At 43.1% G+C, this 14,332-nt stretch overlaps 1 protein-coding gene across 1 annotated transcript in view; it reads right to left on the reverse strand.

Annotated features, from left to right (window-relative positions):
• The window catches only part of spred1 (sprouty related EVH1 domain containing 1), a 35,406-nt gene extending 22,925 nt beyond the window's left edge, over nt 1-12,481 (reverse strand). Inside the window, exon 1 of the mRNA XM_033642760.2 lies at nt 11,771-12,481. Coding sequence (XP_033498651.1) covers nt 11,771-11,802 — 32 coding nt within the window. The 5' untranslated portion in view covers nt 11,803-12,481. The remainder of the gene's footprint in view (nt 1-11,770) is intronic.
• Between the last annotated feature and the right edge of the window lie 1,851 nt (nt 12,482-14,332).

Here is a 14,332-nt window from a genome sequence, read left to right on the forward strand (position 1 = left end):
GACGAGGAGGGGGGAAGGAATAAGCGAGGAGAGGGCAAGAGCAGAAGGAAAAAACGTGCTTTTAGATTACAACAGCAGCATTTTTTAAAAAATAAGGGTCTTTTTCTTGAGGGTCTCTTCTGGTGACATTTTCATATCACTTAGATTACAAAAGCATCATCATCAAAAGTCAACAGCGTACATGAAATATTAGCCAACGTAATTCAGTAGAACCGCAGCATAAATGAGTCGTAGTACAGTACACATAGCCTCCACAAAATGGTTCGCCAATGTGCAGTGAGGGACACAAATACTACACAGTTTGTCCAACAATATGTGAGTTTAAAGAGCTCACCACATGCTACATCACACTGAGATGAAATAAAACAAAATGAAACAGAGGAAATCTGAGTGGCGTCAGAAGCTATTACTAACAACAAGCTAGCCTACAACCTGCGACATAACTACAACTAGAACGTGAAAGAGCAAAGTCAAGGATTCAGCTTTGGATTAAATGCATATTTTGGTTTTAATGCAGGATTTAACAGACTACTGGCAAAAACTTCTAAAGTCTGAAGCCGACAGTGTGTGTTTAACCCCAGCCTGAGGGTGACTGACCATGTGGCCAAGTTCAGGCTCCGGCTGCTGCTGATTTCCAACCTTTCCCCCGAAGCAGGTGGGTTCAAACCAGACACATTACAGGGGTTGCAGCTCACATCAACTTTCATTTCTTATTTCTGATCATACTGCTACTGCCATATTGTATGCCAAATATAGAAGTAAGTTTTTAGTAAAGAAAGGACGTCTACCGAAATATCAGAGCTGAATGTATCTCAATAATGGTCCCAGTGAATCAGTTGACTGCCATACTTTGATACTGACTAGTACTATACATCATAATTCTTCATCTCTTTGTCAGTCATTCCAGCTTTTCTCTCCCTCCCCACCTCCTTTGCCTCTGTCCCTCCACTTGGAGTCAGATGTTTCCCTGATTAGATAACACCGACTGCATTGGGCCACCGGAAATGACAAAGGTCAGGGTGTGCTGAGGGCAGCATTTTGCAGAAACTCCTGGTAACATATTAAAGACTGGGGGAAGATCTGCGAGCTGACAGAAACGGGTGAAGAGAGTAAAGAATGTGACTGCCGGATGTCTTCCTGTGACACATTGCTCTCTGGCCGATGTCCAGGTTAACCAATGTAGATGACGTCACAGCGTCTGGAGCGTTTTCTTAAGAATTTCTATGACAGTGGCCAAATATGAAACAGTCATTAAGGGAGAGAATGTCTTCAACTTACATCACAGCAGTTCCTGCTCTGAAAGAAGAACGGCTGCGTCTCTCCTCTCCTCTCTGAATCTTGGCCTACTCCATGAGGGTAACCTTTGCCCTCCTGCCTTCCACACCCTTGGCAAACCTCAGTGCCCAGGTTATTGGTTAGTAATTAATCCAAGAGCCAGTAAGCATTAAATCTGAGGCAATTTTTTTCTTCACGTGAACGCTTTGATATCCTGGCACCTGGTAATAGTTGACCAAAGGTCCCTCGGAGGGTTGATGAGCAGGATGATAACTCTAACTAACCCGAAAAACAGGAAAACCACAGACTTTATTCTGCCCAACTCTGGCCTGTTACAACACACAGACACCAACACAATAGTCTTTTCTAATCTAAAGACAATTTTATCAGTATATGAAAAGACATATCATTTCAAACAATATTTTGAACATTACTGCAACATATCCCACCATTCTCTTTCCCCTGCAACTAACTTTAACCAATTTAACTGCATCTTTAAAGCTTCTATAATCAATCAAATAACAATGTATGACATGGCAATGTGAAACAGGTCACTCATAGTGATGACCTACAGAGAATTATCACCTGAATCTATTGCTACCCTCGGCTTTATTAAGCTTTATAGTGAGTTTCAGGTCATTGTTTTGCCATTTTGGTTCACTCTCACTGCTCTCATAGTGTCCTTTTTGGCAAAAAGCACTGATAAACCCACTGTACACTAGCAGCTCACCACCAAACAGGAAACAGACACAGTTAGCAGCTAGCCGCTGCAAACAGTGGAGCATTTAGCAACTGAAGAGCCAGATATTTCCTTCAGGAACTGGTGGAGACCAAAAATAGAGCTAAAAGAGAGTGAATACTGGGCTTATATTCATCAGGTGTCAAGTTAATGCTAATCCATCCATAGCTGCTGGATGTGTACATTAGCAAATGTTTGCTGACAAATTCGCCATATCAAATAAATGTTATGTTAAGAACTTGTTCCAGGCTAAAATTCATATTCAATCGCTACTACTGAGGAATGACAATCTATCAAATATGACGTATGCAACCGATAAAATTCCATTTCCCTAGTGCGATATCTCTAAAACCTTTTTATGTAAGATTTTTTGAACTTGTTCTGTTAGTTCTTCATGACAGAAAGAAGCAAAAAATGGAAAAATGTGGTGCAGGAAAATGAAATTTAGAGACGGCGACAAGAGACACCGGTTAATTAGGGGATTAGAGACCAAAACTGAGCTGGCTTGCTGGTAGATCTGTATGGTTACACTTAAACTGCGGACACATTACTTTCCTTTAAAACAGTACAAAGAGGTGAGGACTTATCTGCAATCAATGATTGTTTCAAAATTTGATTAACAGGTTTCTACAATGCTGCTGAGTTACATCTACAACTACTAGGCCTTCTGCCTTAAATCCAATCAAGAAGATTTGACATGCATCTTTTGTTAGAGAAAGATCTTGATCATTTTTTCTTGTTTTGACCCTCCCATATGTCCTCACAAATCACAACATCCAAACAATCTTTTGGTAAGACTAAATAGCTATTGAATATTTCAATTCTTTTAAACTTGTAGAGTGTCTGTTCAAAGCCTTGCCTATCAGTCTACATTCATAGCAAGCGTTGTCAGTCATGGTGTTAACAGAAGTGGACAGCCCTGGAAATCTTTTACTGGTTATTATATTCTTAATAATTCCAAGGACATTTTCAAATTTGATATTGTGATTTTTCTACCACTTAATGAGTGCTCCGATCCAAAAATAAGCAACTATTCTGCCAATCAAATAAACAGGAGCAAATAATAACGGATAGTAGGGCTGGAACAGATATGACAAATACAGAAATGATCGAATTGCCAACATGACTGAACAATTGTCAGCCTTTCTCACGTGCTGCCCTCGAGCTTTAACAGTAACTGCTTGTGGGAGACTGACAGAAAAACATGACCACGACTTACTTCCCCCTTTAAACATCGCAGCAACACCCTTTCTGGTTACACCTCATAACAGTGCAACAGAAGTAGTGCTTAACTTTACGTGAGAACCCCCGCCACAGCCGGAAAAAAAATGCATTTTTGAGCAGTATAGCAGGCAGTAAAAGAGGGAAATACTGCTGCTGTTACACCCCTCTATAGCCCCCAATAAAGGATGCGGGTGATGGGTGCAGGAGGGGCTGTCAGTCAGGAAGGGGTCCCTGGGGTGAACAGAAGGCAGGCGGTGGTGTCGCTCAGCCATGACCAGGGCACAATGACCAGGGCCTGACCCTTCAGACCTACCATCACACACATGCCAGCAACCATGACACTCACAGGGAGGGGGGCTGGGCCCAGAGAGGAAGTTAAGTGGACTGTGTACACTTTTGCATCTAGCTTAAAACACTTATGTCAATGCCGTCTTAAGGATTACAGAAGACTAGATATGCCTAAAATTAATTAGTTACTGTAGTTTAATAAAAAATAAAGTAGATTCTGAAACCTGCAAACCAACAACTCAACCAACAACAGACAAGATGCATTTGACAAAATCTTAACACCAAAGAATAAAACGGTCCCACCCGTTCCTCTTTTTCTCCCTCACATAAAAAAACTGTTCCTTTCTTATGGTAAAAACAGTAAGTGGTCCAAAAAGATATTTGAGTGCAACCTGCTGCAACACACACACACACACACACACACACACACACAGTTCAGAGTGGGATGGCGAAGACAAAGGCTGGCCTCCACGCCCCTTGCTGGGAGCACACAGTCGACTGGACACACAATTGAGAGCGGAAGCAGATCAGCTGGCCTGGGCCTGCGAGCAGGGGAGAGAGGAGGGAGGGGAGCGATGGAGAGAAAGGAGCCCCCCATTCCAAATTATTCCAAGTTATTCTGCTGGATGACTGACTTCATTTCCGACCAAAAGCAGGAGAGAAAAACAGAGGGAGGGGTGAGAGTGTAACAGAGGACTGTGGGGAGAGAAAGAGGAGGAGGAGGTGGATGGGAACAGGGTGGAGACCAAGGTGACAGTCAACAGCTCCCACCCGCATTTAAATATGGCTTTCCACTCACAAAAAGGATGTGCATCTGCTTTCAGGGCATCTATACGATATGCAGTAAGAGAATCAACTGTATCTGAACCTCATTTAAAGTGAGAGCAAAGAGCAAACCATGACTTAAATTAGAATTTCCACTTAAAATGAATTATAAGAAGAGAAGAGAAAAGAAGGTGTAATAGGGGAGCACGTGCACACCAGGCAGGCCTGGGCCTCGAGGCCGGCTGCTCCAGTGTGTGGCGGAGAAGGGGTTCCTGGGACAACCATTTCCTAAGTTGACAAAGTGGCCGTTTGTCTGCTGCTCCGGCCCATGGCTCACTGGGCTCCAGCATGCCATCATGCTTTGCTCCTGTCTCAGCCTTGGGCTTCCCACCCGAGAGGGGAGTAGTGGAGGGGAGGGCAGGGGTATGGGAGGAGAGGAGGAGGGGGGGTATTGAAAGAAAGACAGGAGGGGGAGAAGAAGGGAAGGAGGAGAAGGAAGAGGAGTGCAGGAGGAGAGGAGAGAGAGAAAGGATGTGGCCTGAGCCCTGGGTGCTTGCCAAGTCACCCTCCCTTTCCTCCGCTCCGTCTCCCCCTTCTACCCAACCCCTCCCCGACTGCCTCTCTCTACACAATGGCCGCTTCTCTGCTGAAATTTCACGTTATTGGATCCCGGGCCTGGAGTTTTGTCCTCCCACAATGTCCAGGCAGCGGAGCATGCTGCAGGGGAGACACACTCTGCAAGCTAAAAGCTGGAAAACCATTCCTCCTTTCATTAGCATCAGAAAAGGGGAGAAAAGCCCCCACCACCACCACCACCTCTTCTTTTTTTTTTTCCATCGCCCCCTTTTCCTCCCCATCTCTCCCCTGTATCAAAACCGGAGGAAGGCTGTCAAGCTCGGTCAAGCTCCACTAGACCACTTTGGTTTGCAGGACTTTGGGGGGGGGAATCATTAAAATATCATTGGGAATATAAACACAAGCTACTTATCCCAATCCGATTCTATAGATTATCCTCCAAAAGGAAAGCAATCACTAGGAAAGTAGAGGAAGGGGGGAAGTGGGAGATGGCGTGAAAAGCTACTCTGGTTGTGACTCATTATCTTTTCTTACTCAAATCTTCGATCTATCTTCGAGAAAATATGCTAATTTTTTTCTTTAACAGCTTTAGCTTTATCTAAAATGCAATAAACCTTGATGTATCAACTTGCCAAATGATCTACACGAGGCTTGTAGATGTAATGTTGCAGAAAAATATTCTTTTAAACAAATGTAATCCACCACAAACAAAAATCCAGAGTAACAAACAGCAACTTGGAGCTCGAGTTATAAGAGGATAAAGTGGTGCAGTTTCCTTCACTGCGATCACGCCTCATTGAAGAAATAAATAACATGCAATCTGGGACTCAACCGTCGATTCCGGCAGTGCATCTAATCTGAACGGTGCAAACTAGCTGGCCAATTAGCCACGGTTCAAATCCCCTAAATAACCAGTGGCAAACTCAAGGGCATGAACATACTCAAAACAAACACCAACATGACCCAACATGGATGCAGTGCAAATTATGGCATAAGGGCCGGATCGAGACACTTTTTGAAGGGGCCTGTCTGTTAGCCATTAATAAAAATTAAAAAAAAAAACAGAGCTAATAATGGAACAATACCGACAGAAACACCCAACAGGCAGCCGGCATCACAAGCCTGCTACATTAGCTGCAGTGAAAACTAATACATTGGCTATAGAAAGAGAAGTGAAAGAGAAATTTGCCCTATCTCCTCTCAACACCTCAGGCTGCTGGTGAGTCATCTCCCTCACAAGAACATTCAGCTTAGCTACCAACTGACTCAGGAAAAAAAAAACAGAACAAGCCTACTCTGCTGCTGCTGCACCACACAGCGAAGCTACACTTCACATTTACCACCATCCTCTCACAGAAATAAGATGACGGCAAACTGATCACAGCCGCTTCTGGTAGCATCCGTCACAGACAGCCGTTAGTGGGGTCAAATTAGCCTGTAGCCCAAACCGAAGATAAACCGAAAACAGCAAATGAATGTCAAAACTGCTCACTCGCACAGTGTTCCTAACACCGATTTCCTAACCAACCCCTCTATTACTGGATTGGGCCTGCAACCCCAACAACAATGTTCTAGGTGCAGCTGCGCCGTGGCACTATAAATCACAAGGATCCCACATGTGTATCAAATGCCAAAAAACTATTCTCAAACATCAATCACAGCCACATATTGAGATGATCTTAATTTGAACCGCAAGCATTTGGAAAATTAAAACCTTGCGCTTGCCATTACCAGAAAGAAGAAGAAAAAAAAAGAGGAACCACAAATTTCGACTGCCGCGTCTCTGGTCCTCTTTGATGTGAGAGTAGTCCCCAGGGACCCGAGCGTCTGCTCGTCATAGTTGCTCTGAGACCGATGGGGGAAGCTGAGGGAACAAGGCAGCCGTCTAGCTGTGGGAGAAACCGTCAATACATCTCAGGCACAACTCGGGAAGGATAAACCACCAAACCATGATGATGGCCCGTGGATGTAAAGAGAAACTGCTATGACACGTTGTAAAGCATCACAGCATGGCCATGTTGTTGGGAGTAACATTATTATCATATCAGAAACCAACCTATTTGTCCATTGTGAAAATCAATCACGTCAAGGCCTGGGAATATATTAGTGTTATATCGTTATCGTGATATGAGACTAGATATCATCTTGGATTTTGGATATCATAAATGTTGGCTGCATTACAGTGAAATGATGTAATGTATTTGCCTTCTTATATCCACATTACTAAAATCTCATTATGCACCGACAGTCAACCCTACAATATCGTCGCAATATTGACACTGAGGTATTCAATCAAGAAAATCATGCCATTTGACTTTCTGCATATCGCCCAACCCTACTTAGATTCACATTCAATCAGATTTCCATACACCGCCGGCCTCTGAGATTTGGAGGAATCAAGAAACACTTTCACCAAGCAATAAAAGTCTGTTCCAATTCTAAATATAGCCACGAGACAGGACAAAATCTGATCAAAAGTTACCGAGCAGATAAAAATATATGTTCTAACAGGCCTCCAATTTTAACCCTACTTGAAAACTTGACTCGATAATTGATTCATTTGATAACATAAAACCCTCACTGCTTAAATTCACTCATCTAGGATCCAAGCCTATCTCTCCCAGAAACACATGCACATGCCAAATGTTCCCACAGAAATAAACACACAAGTGTGTGTGTGTGCACAGGCAGGCGCACACACAGAAACCCCTTCCTGTTTTCAAAGTGTTTGGAAACTCAATCAAAGACACAAGGTTTAGGATTTACATCTGTGCCCTTTTATGTCTGTGGCCTCGCAGGAAAGAACCATCTCAGCCCAGCTGCAGCAAAGAGCTCACAACAAGGCCCAGCCTTCATGCTCCCGCATGCAGCACAACTGAAAACAATATCCACAATTCAGACACTTAGTGCTAAAAGCACTTCTTAGAGGCATTGAGATATGGTCTGTGAACATCAGAGGCCCCTGCTCGACAAAGAAATAAAGACAAGCTCTGCTATCAGGCTGTTGATGGGAGTTTTTCAGCGTGGGCCAACGTACACAGCACACGTCCACACCGGGTCTTTGTCTTGAGAATAAGGAATTTTGTTTGAAATATGCTGTAAATACCCCGCTGACATTTACGCCAGTTTATGCTTGCTCCTAAAATACTTGAAGAGGAAATGAAAATTATAAGAGGGAAGTGGCTCGGGTTTAAAATACACAGAATCCAGGCCTAAATCTGGCCATGGGAATGGAACAGTCCACCACTACACAAGGCCTGTTCAGTGTGTTGGCTTGTCTCAGTTACAGACAGCCCAAGCCCTCTGGTTATACAGAGGATCATTGTCATTAATCACACAAACAATACGACAGCTTCTAATAGAACACGCAGACATAAATATGCTGTATGCAAAATAACTTTAAGGGTTGTGCAACTTTTCATCTTAAGTAAAGTGAAACTGAGAGAATGTAAAGACACTTTCATTCCTGTAATACGTGTGTGTCTTAGACGTACACTTAAATCTATTAAAATGTGAGAACATGCCAAGCAACCAGTAAAGTAAAATGCTTTTACAAGCGCCCTTCTGTATATTAGTCAAATAAGACATTTCATTGGTCTCTGTAAACCACCGCAGTCACAAGCAACACTTCCCCAAAAGAATACAGAAGCAAAACCAAAGATGTGTTCAGCTCAGCAGACTTTGTCAAAGGTGAGATGTGTCTGTAGTTAAGACTAGGCCACCTCGTAAAGCTAAGTGCTCACTGAGATCATATCCCAACAACTGGCAATAACCCCAAATAATACCATCTATAAAAAAAAGGTCCAGGAAATTATTTAGCCTAACATAAGGGCCACAGGATATAGGCAATTACCCAGGCCATAAAGCACTAGCCCTAACAGCTGAAGTAGCTGTCTCCCTTTGTCGTTTCAGGACATGATGGGGGTTGTTTAGGAGGAATGTGTTTGGAAAGCTCGGCAACAGGAATGGGAGTGCAAAACCGCCCTCAGGTGATAAGATCACGACACCCACATTGGCAGATAAAACGCTGAGCTGTCAAATCAATCACACAGATAGGAAGAGGACACAGAGAGAGAGGAATCACCTGACTGGCAACAGACAATACCACAGGACTGCAGGAATCTAAAACAATGAGGCCATACCCTATACACACTCCGTGGAATATAGAGGCGGCCGACCTTCGTTGATAAGAACGGATGAGAGATTCATTTGATTTCAGCAGAAGCAGTCTACAAGCCCGTACAAACTAAAATTATCACACCTTTTACTTCTTATTTTCTTATGAGACAAGCTGATGAGGACAGATGAGCCTCTTGTTGTCAAACTACCTCGAAAATTTGAGCTTAGCACAGATAAAAGGTACCAGTACAGTGCACCTCAACAGACTGCTGCCTTGGTTGAGATAAATATTTTAGATAAGCGTGACATTCAGCAGAGAGGCTGCTTGCACATACTTTCATAAATCCCCCCACTTCTCCCAGCATGACCGTAGTCCTTGTCTGCAACAGTCACATTAGCCTTACATCACACCAACACACACACACACACCCCGGAGCAGACGCGAACCAAAAATCTGACAAGGCTTTGTGTGCCTTCTTGTCATTTCAGCCTTGTGAACATAGCTGCGCCAAGGCCGAGGAACATGTTCTCAGGGAAGGGTGTGCTCTGTCTGTGCACACCAGCTCAACTTACCACCCATCATTCAGACAAAACCACTTCAGGACTATCTCTTCACACGTTCTGTGGAGATATTCAAATGAAATGTCCACAATGCGAGCTACAGGGGGAAGCGTGAAGTCAAAAATATAACCAGGATTTATAGAAACGATTTCCATCTATTAAAGTAAAGGCAGATTTGTTTTAGGATTTAGCAAGTGACTCATCAAAGATCTAAATTTATCTCATCAATGGAGGAGAGCACAATGTCACAATGTAAAAAGGAGCGTGCATCTCTGTTAAAAACATTTTGATTCTTATCCCTAATGCTCAAATTATCTCTTTTTTTGTGTGTGTGTCATTACGGAGACGCTCCTCAGCAAAACATACATGGCTCAGGCAACGCTCTGTATTCTGTTCACTCCAATACTATGAATCATACAAGAAAGGTGGTGGAATCATAGCAACAATGTTTGGATCACTTCGCCATCTTAGCTGCTGCCATCATGCAGTGTGGAGCAAACCCAGCATATACAGTAGCCTGTACACCACCGATGGCGATAATCTGTATGTAGCCTGTGGCAGTTAGCTCCCAAAGTGGGGCCTGGGGGGCCTCGAGGTGTCCCTGAGGTTACTGCAGGGAGTCCCGGCGAATTCAGGAACGGTTTAATCCCACTGTAACTTATCTCACTAGAGGTTAACATGGTGAGAAAATGTATTCACCCCTCCCACTAGCATCAAACATGCTAGGTTATTACATAATGTCAGCTGAATCTTGACTAATTGCAATAATCAGATCAGATAATTCCCCTAAAATAATATGTTGTTAACAGAGGGTGAGTAGTTTCATTATTATCTATTTGATGTGAGGGAAAAGAACTCCATGACATATGTTATATAAAACACAGAAGTGTAGTTCAAGGACAAAGCCTCCACGCATTAAATCAATCAACCTCATTTAGGTCAGATAGATAGACTAGGGGCAAAACATGGGTGTGTATCCAACATTACACCGTGACACTGTAAATGGCTCCATATGACTTCCTGTGTGACAAATACATTATGAAAGAAAATCCTCCCAGATAGTGCAGAAACGTCCTTTAAACGCAACACGCATGTAAAACAGACGGTTAACGGACAAGCTGGTGCGTTCATGTGCCGTGCACTGTGCAGCAAACGCAGGAAATGTGATCATTGTGTGATCGTCGGTGCAATGCGAAACAGTGTACAGTGCTGTGAATGGGCAGGCAGGTACTTTATGAATGGAGGGGATCATGTGACCGCAGCACCTCCCGGAGCAGATATTTCTCACTGACTGTCAACAAGCGCACACAAGGGATCAGCCCATTAAAACAATACCGAAATGCGACTTGAAATGGGGCGCGACGTGTGCGAGAACACCTCGCGCACAGATCGCGATTGATCCCCCGTGCCGTCGCGGGGATCTGGGTGTGAATGTGACGCCTTTTTTTAAAGCGGTTTTTTTATGAATGGAGATTGTGATATGTAAATGAGTGTGATTGAGAAAAAAAAATGGCATCTTCAGCTTTTCGACGTTGACATTGCCGCAATCGAGTCGAAGGGTTTTCATTAAAGAAAGGGTGCTAAACATGATGTGTGCGATTTTAATCGATGATTATGTTCGGAAATCATGGCGGACAGCAGCTACATACACAGACTGTCATAATAACGCTTTCAGATCGTGAAACACTGCACAGACGTGTGTATAAAATCATATTCAGACGGCTATATAGCTGTGTGCATGTATATTACAATGATCCCTCATATAGCTGCCAATCTATAACGCCATAATAAACATACTGAGCATCTAATCCCCCTGTTAAATAAATTATAGGCAGCCATTATTACACCTATATATATCTACAATGGCCTTATATGAATCAATGCAGCATTCACATTGAATTATAACACACAAATTATTAAAAATAAGATGCTTTTTGTGTACAACAGGCCCGTGCCACTGCTTATTAGACACTTCTCTTTTTAAATTCACACTGAAATCCGCGCTATAGATTTCTATAAGCGTGCAAAACTACAAAAATAAAGGATTGTAGCTTCTTATTGTTTATATCAGTAAAGTAGGGTGATGAAATACCACCGTCGCCCGGCTAGAAATGTCACTGGGAGCTGGTAGTGCATTGCACATCCGAGTAAAGCGTGTTAATATCTACAGATATGTACTGATATGTATGTAAATGTGTGGGGGTGAAATATGTATATACTCACTCGTTGTTTGGATTGGTTGAATCTTCACTCATTTTTTTCCTCACGGGGATCCAAATCCTAGCAATAGCATCGACGACGCAGTGACGGCGGGATAAAATACCACAAATATCACCATTTTCCTTCACATGTAGAAATGACCCCTATTTCGGATAGTAAGTAAACGATGTACAAATGGCTGGCATGCCCTAAACTAAGCGTCCCCTGTGAAAGCCCCCCAAAAGTGGGGCTTGCTAGCTTAACGTTAGCCTCGCTGCCTTAGAACCTAACGTTAAATCGCGAGGAGGAATGATAATCGTTGATTCATTTTATCCTCCCTGGAAGTAAAATCCGACCATAACAAATGGGCCAGCGGCATCATCCTTGCTCGACGAACAACAAATCCCACCGCTTTGACCACAAAAAATAAAGGTGAATAGATCCTCAAAAAATGTAGAGATTGCTGAAGGCTGTAGCGTTTGGCAGGTTATTTATGGCTGGCTGTCGAGCATCCATTCGCCAACTTCAGGTCCAGGACAACACTTGAAAAAGCGCTGTGGAGCGTTGCTCCGTCAACGTGTCCGCGTAATGTGCAGTAAAGGCATCCAAAGCGGCCAAAAAAAGACTACAACCGCTTCCACTATCAACACCGACACGCAAAGTAAAAGCCTCTACACTTGAATTTCCTTGAGAAGTTGGTGGACATCTGCTTTAATCGAACTCCATTTTCAACTCGGGGGGAATGAAACATCGGAAAACTGGGCGGATGTGTCGACCCTCGCTCGAGAAAATTAGATCCTTCCGCGACGTAGTAAAAACATAACACTCTTGCGGTAAAATACGCCCAGCCACGACACAATTTATCACATCAATCTAAAGATAAACACACATATTGCTAAAATGCGCCACCTTTCAACTCTACGTGTTGAATTAGGAGGGTTTCTGCCTAAAGTTGACCTAAAGTAGTCCCCGCACTTCCAAAAAGAAGTTTCCCTTCAATCACGCATTGATACAAGAGGGAAGCGTCTCTGTGATAGCACGCAAGGTAGAAAATAATCTGGAGGAAGGACTTGGGCTGACACACACTCGGCCATTAACAATTTCTCTTGTTTTCTTTCATTAAAGCAGCTTCACCATGTTAGGACCAGCCCCCCTGAACCATTTATAAAAAAAATCTTGGTGTGAAATTGTGGGGAAATGCTTTAAATGCACACAGCAGTGGCTGCAGCAGCACGTGGAATTACACTAGACCCCCTTCACATGAAAGCCAGCGGGGTATTTTTATCTCATAGCTTTTATTATTATTAATATTGAGATATGATGCATATATTCAGAGCTAAAGTGGAAGAAATGCACTTCACAAAATGAGGATATTCTATGACACACAAGGGCTAGTTTGAAATTACAGTGTGCTATAGTTTTAGTAATGCAATAGCCTATATTAGTAAATAAAAAATGAGCCCTCCATCACTTCTGAACCACAACAGACAGTTTGGATACAGTATAGTTAAAGCTGCCCCACCTTGCACCCCAAACTCTCCCCACACAGCTGGAGCACCCTCCCAAAATAAAACAACACATAAGAAAAAAAAATCCATACATGCACCTTTATGAATCTTATTTGCAAATGTGTTAAAAGCCTCGCAGAGCGAATCGGTGGCCTGGTTGCGTAAGACTTAAATGCTATTGGATTTCTGTGCTGTGTGGAATGGCAAGAGATCAGGCTAAATGATTCTGCCTGGTTGTCATAGTGACAGCATGTTGTGTGAGAAGTTTCTTTGTATTTCTCTGGCTTTCATACAGCTTGTGCCACAGCCTTATGTTGCAGCCATATAAAACCACCCTCTGTGTCACTGTATATAGATAGCCCATGTATGCAGGGACATTTCCCCCCCCCCGACATGTGCAGCCCTGACACATATTGTGCACTTCCTTTGGTATTTGATTAGGTTTCCTGTCTAAGGTCGGTGTGTGCTGCTATCCTGGTGACTGCCTGAGAGCAAAGGTGAATGCTCTCTTGGGATTGTTCTCTCACTAAAGCTGCAAACATCTGTGTGATGTGCATGTTGTGTCTTTTTACACAAAAAAAAAATTGCATCTCTAAAAAGTCTCATATTGGGTAATCAAGTGACAGATTCCTGTCTCCGTCTGCATTTCACTAAATGTGGCCACTTGTTCACACTTCTTCCTTTTTCAGATTTGGTTACCATTGTCACGATCAAGCTCACAAGTCCAAATAAAGTCTCCCTTGTTTCAAACGGAGCACAAAAAAGCAGTGACCATGAATGTTTCCCACTAGCATGCCTGTATCCTTCAGAGTATTCAGAGTTCAGGAAGTCAGCCTTCTTTCTCATCTCACAAATGTGGATGGCCCTGGCATGCGTTTCCTGTGTGTGTGTTTTTTTTTTTTCACAGACACTGAACACAACACACTGTAGTGTACTTAAACAAGGCAACAGGATGTTTAGCTAACAGAGGCATCCCTTGACTTCCCTCACTAAGTGCAATCAGGGTCATCACAATTCTCTTTAAGACGGTAAACAAGCTAACATTCCTGTATTGCCAACAAGCGACCGCAGCATAAAG

This window comes from Epinephelus lanceolatus, chromosome 15 (assembly GCF_041903045.1).
Source record: "Epinephelus lanceolatus isolate andai-2023 chromosome 15, ASM4190304v1, whole genome shotgun sequence".
NCBI classification, from domain to species: Eukaryota; Metazoa; Chordata; class Actinopteri; order Perciformes; family Serranidae; genus Epinephelus; species Epinephelus lanceolatus.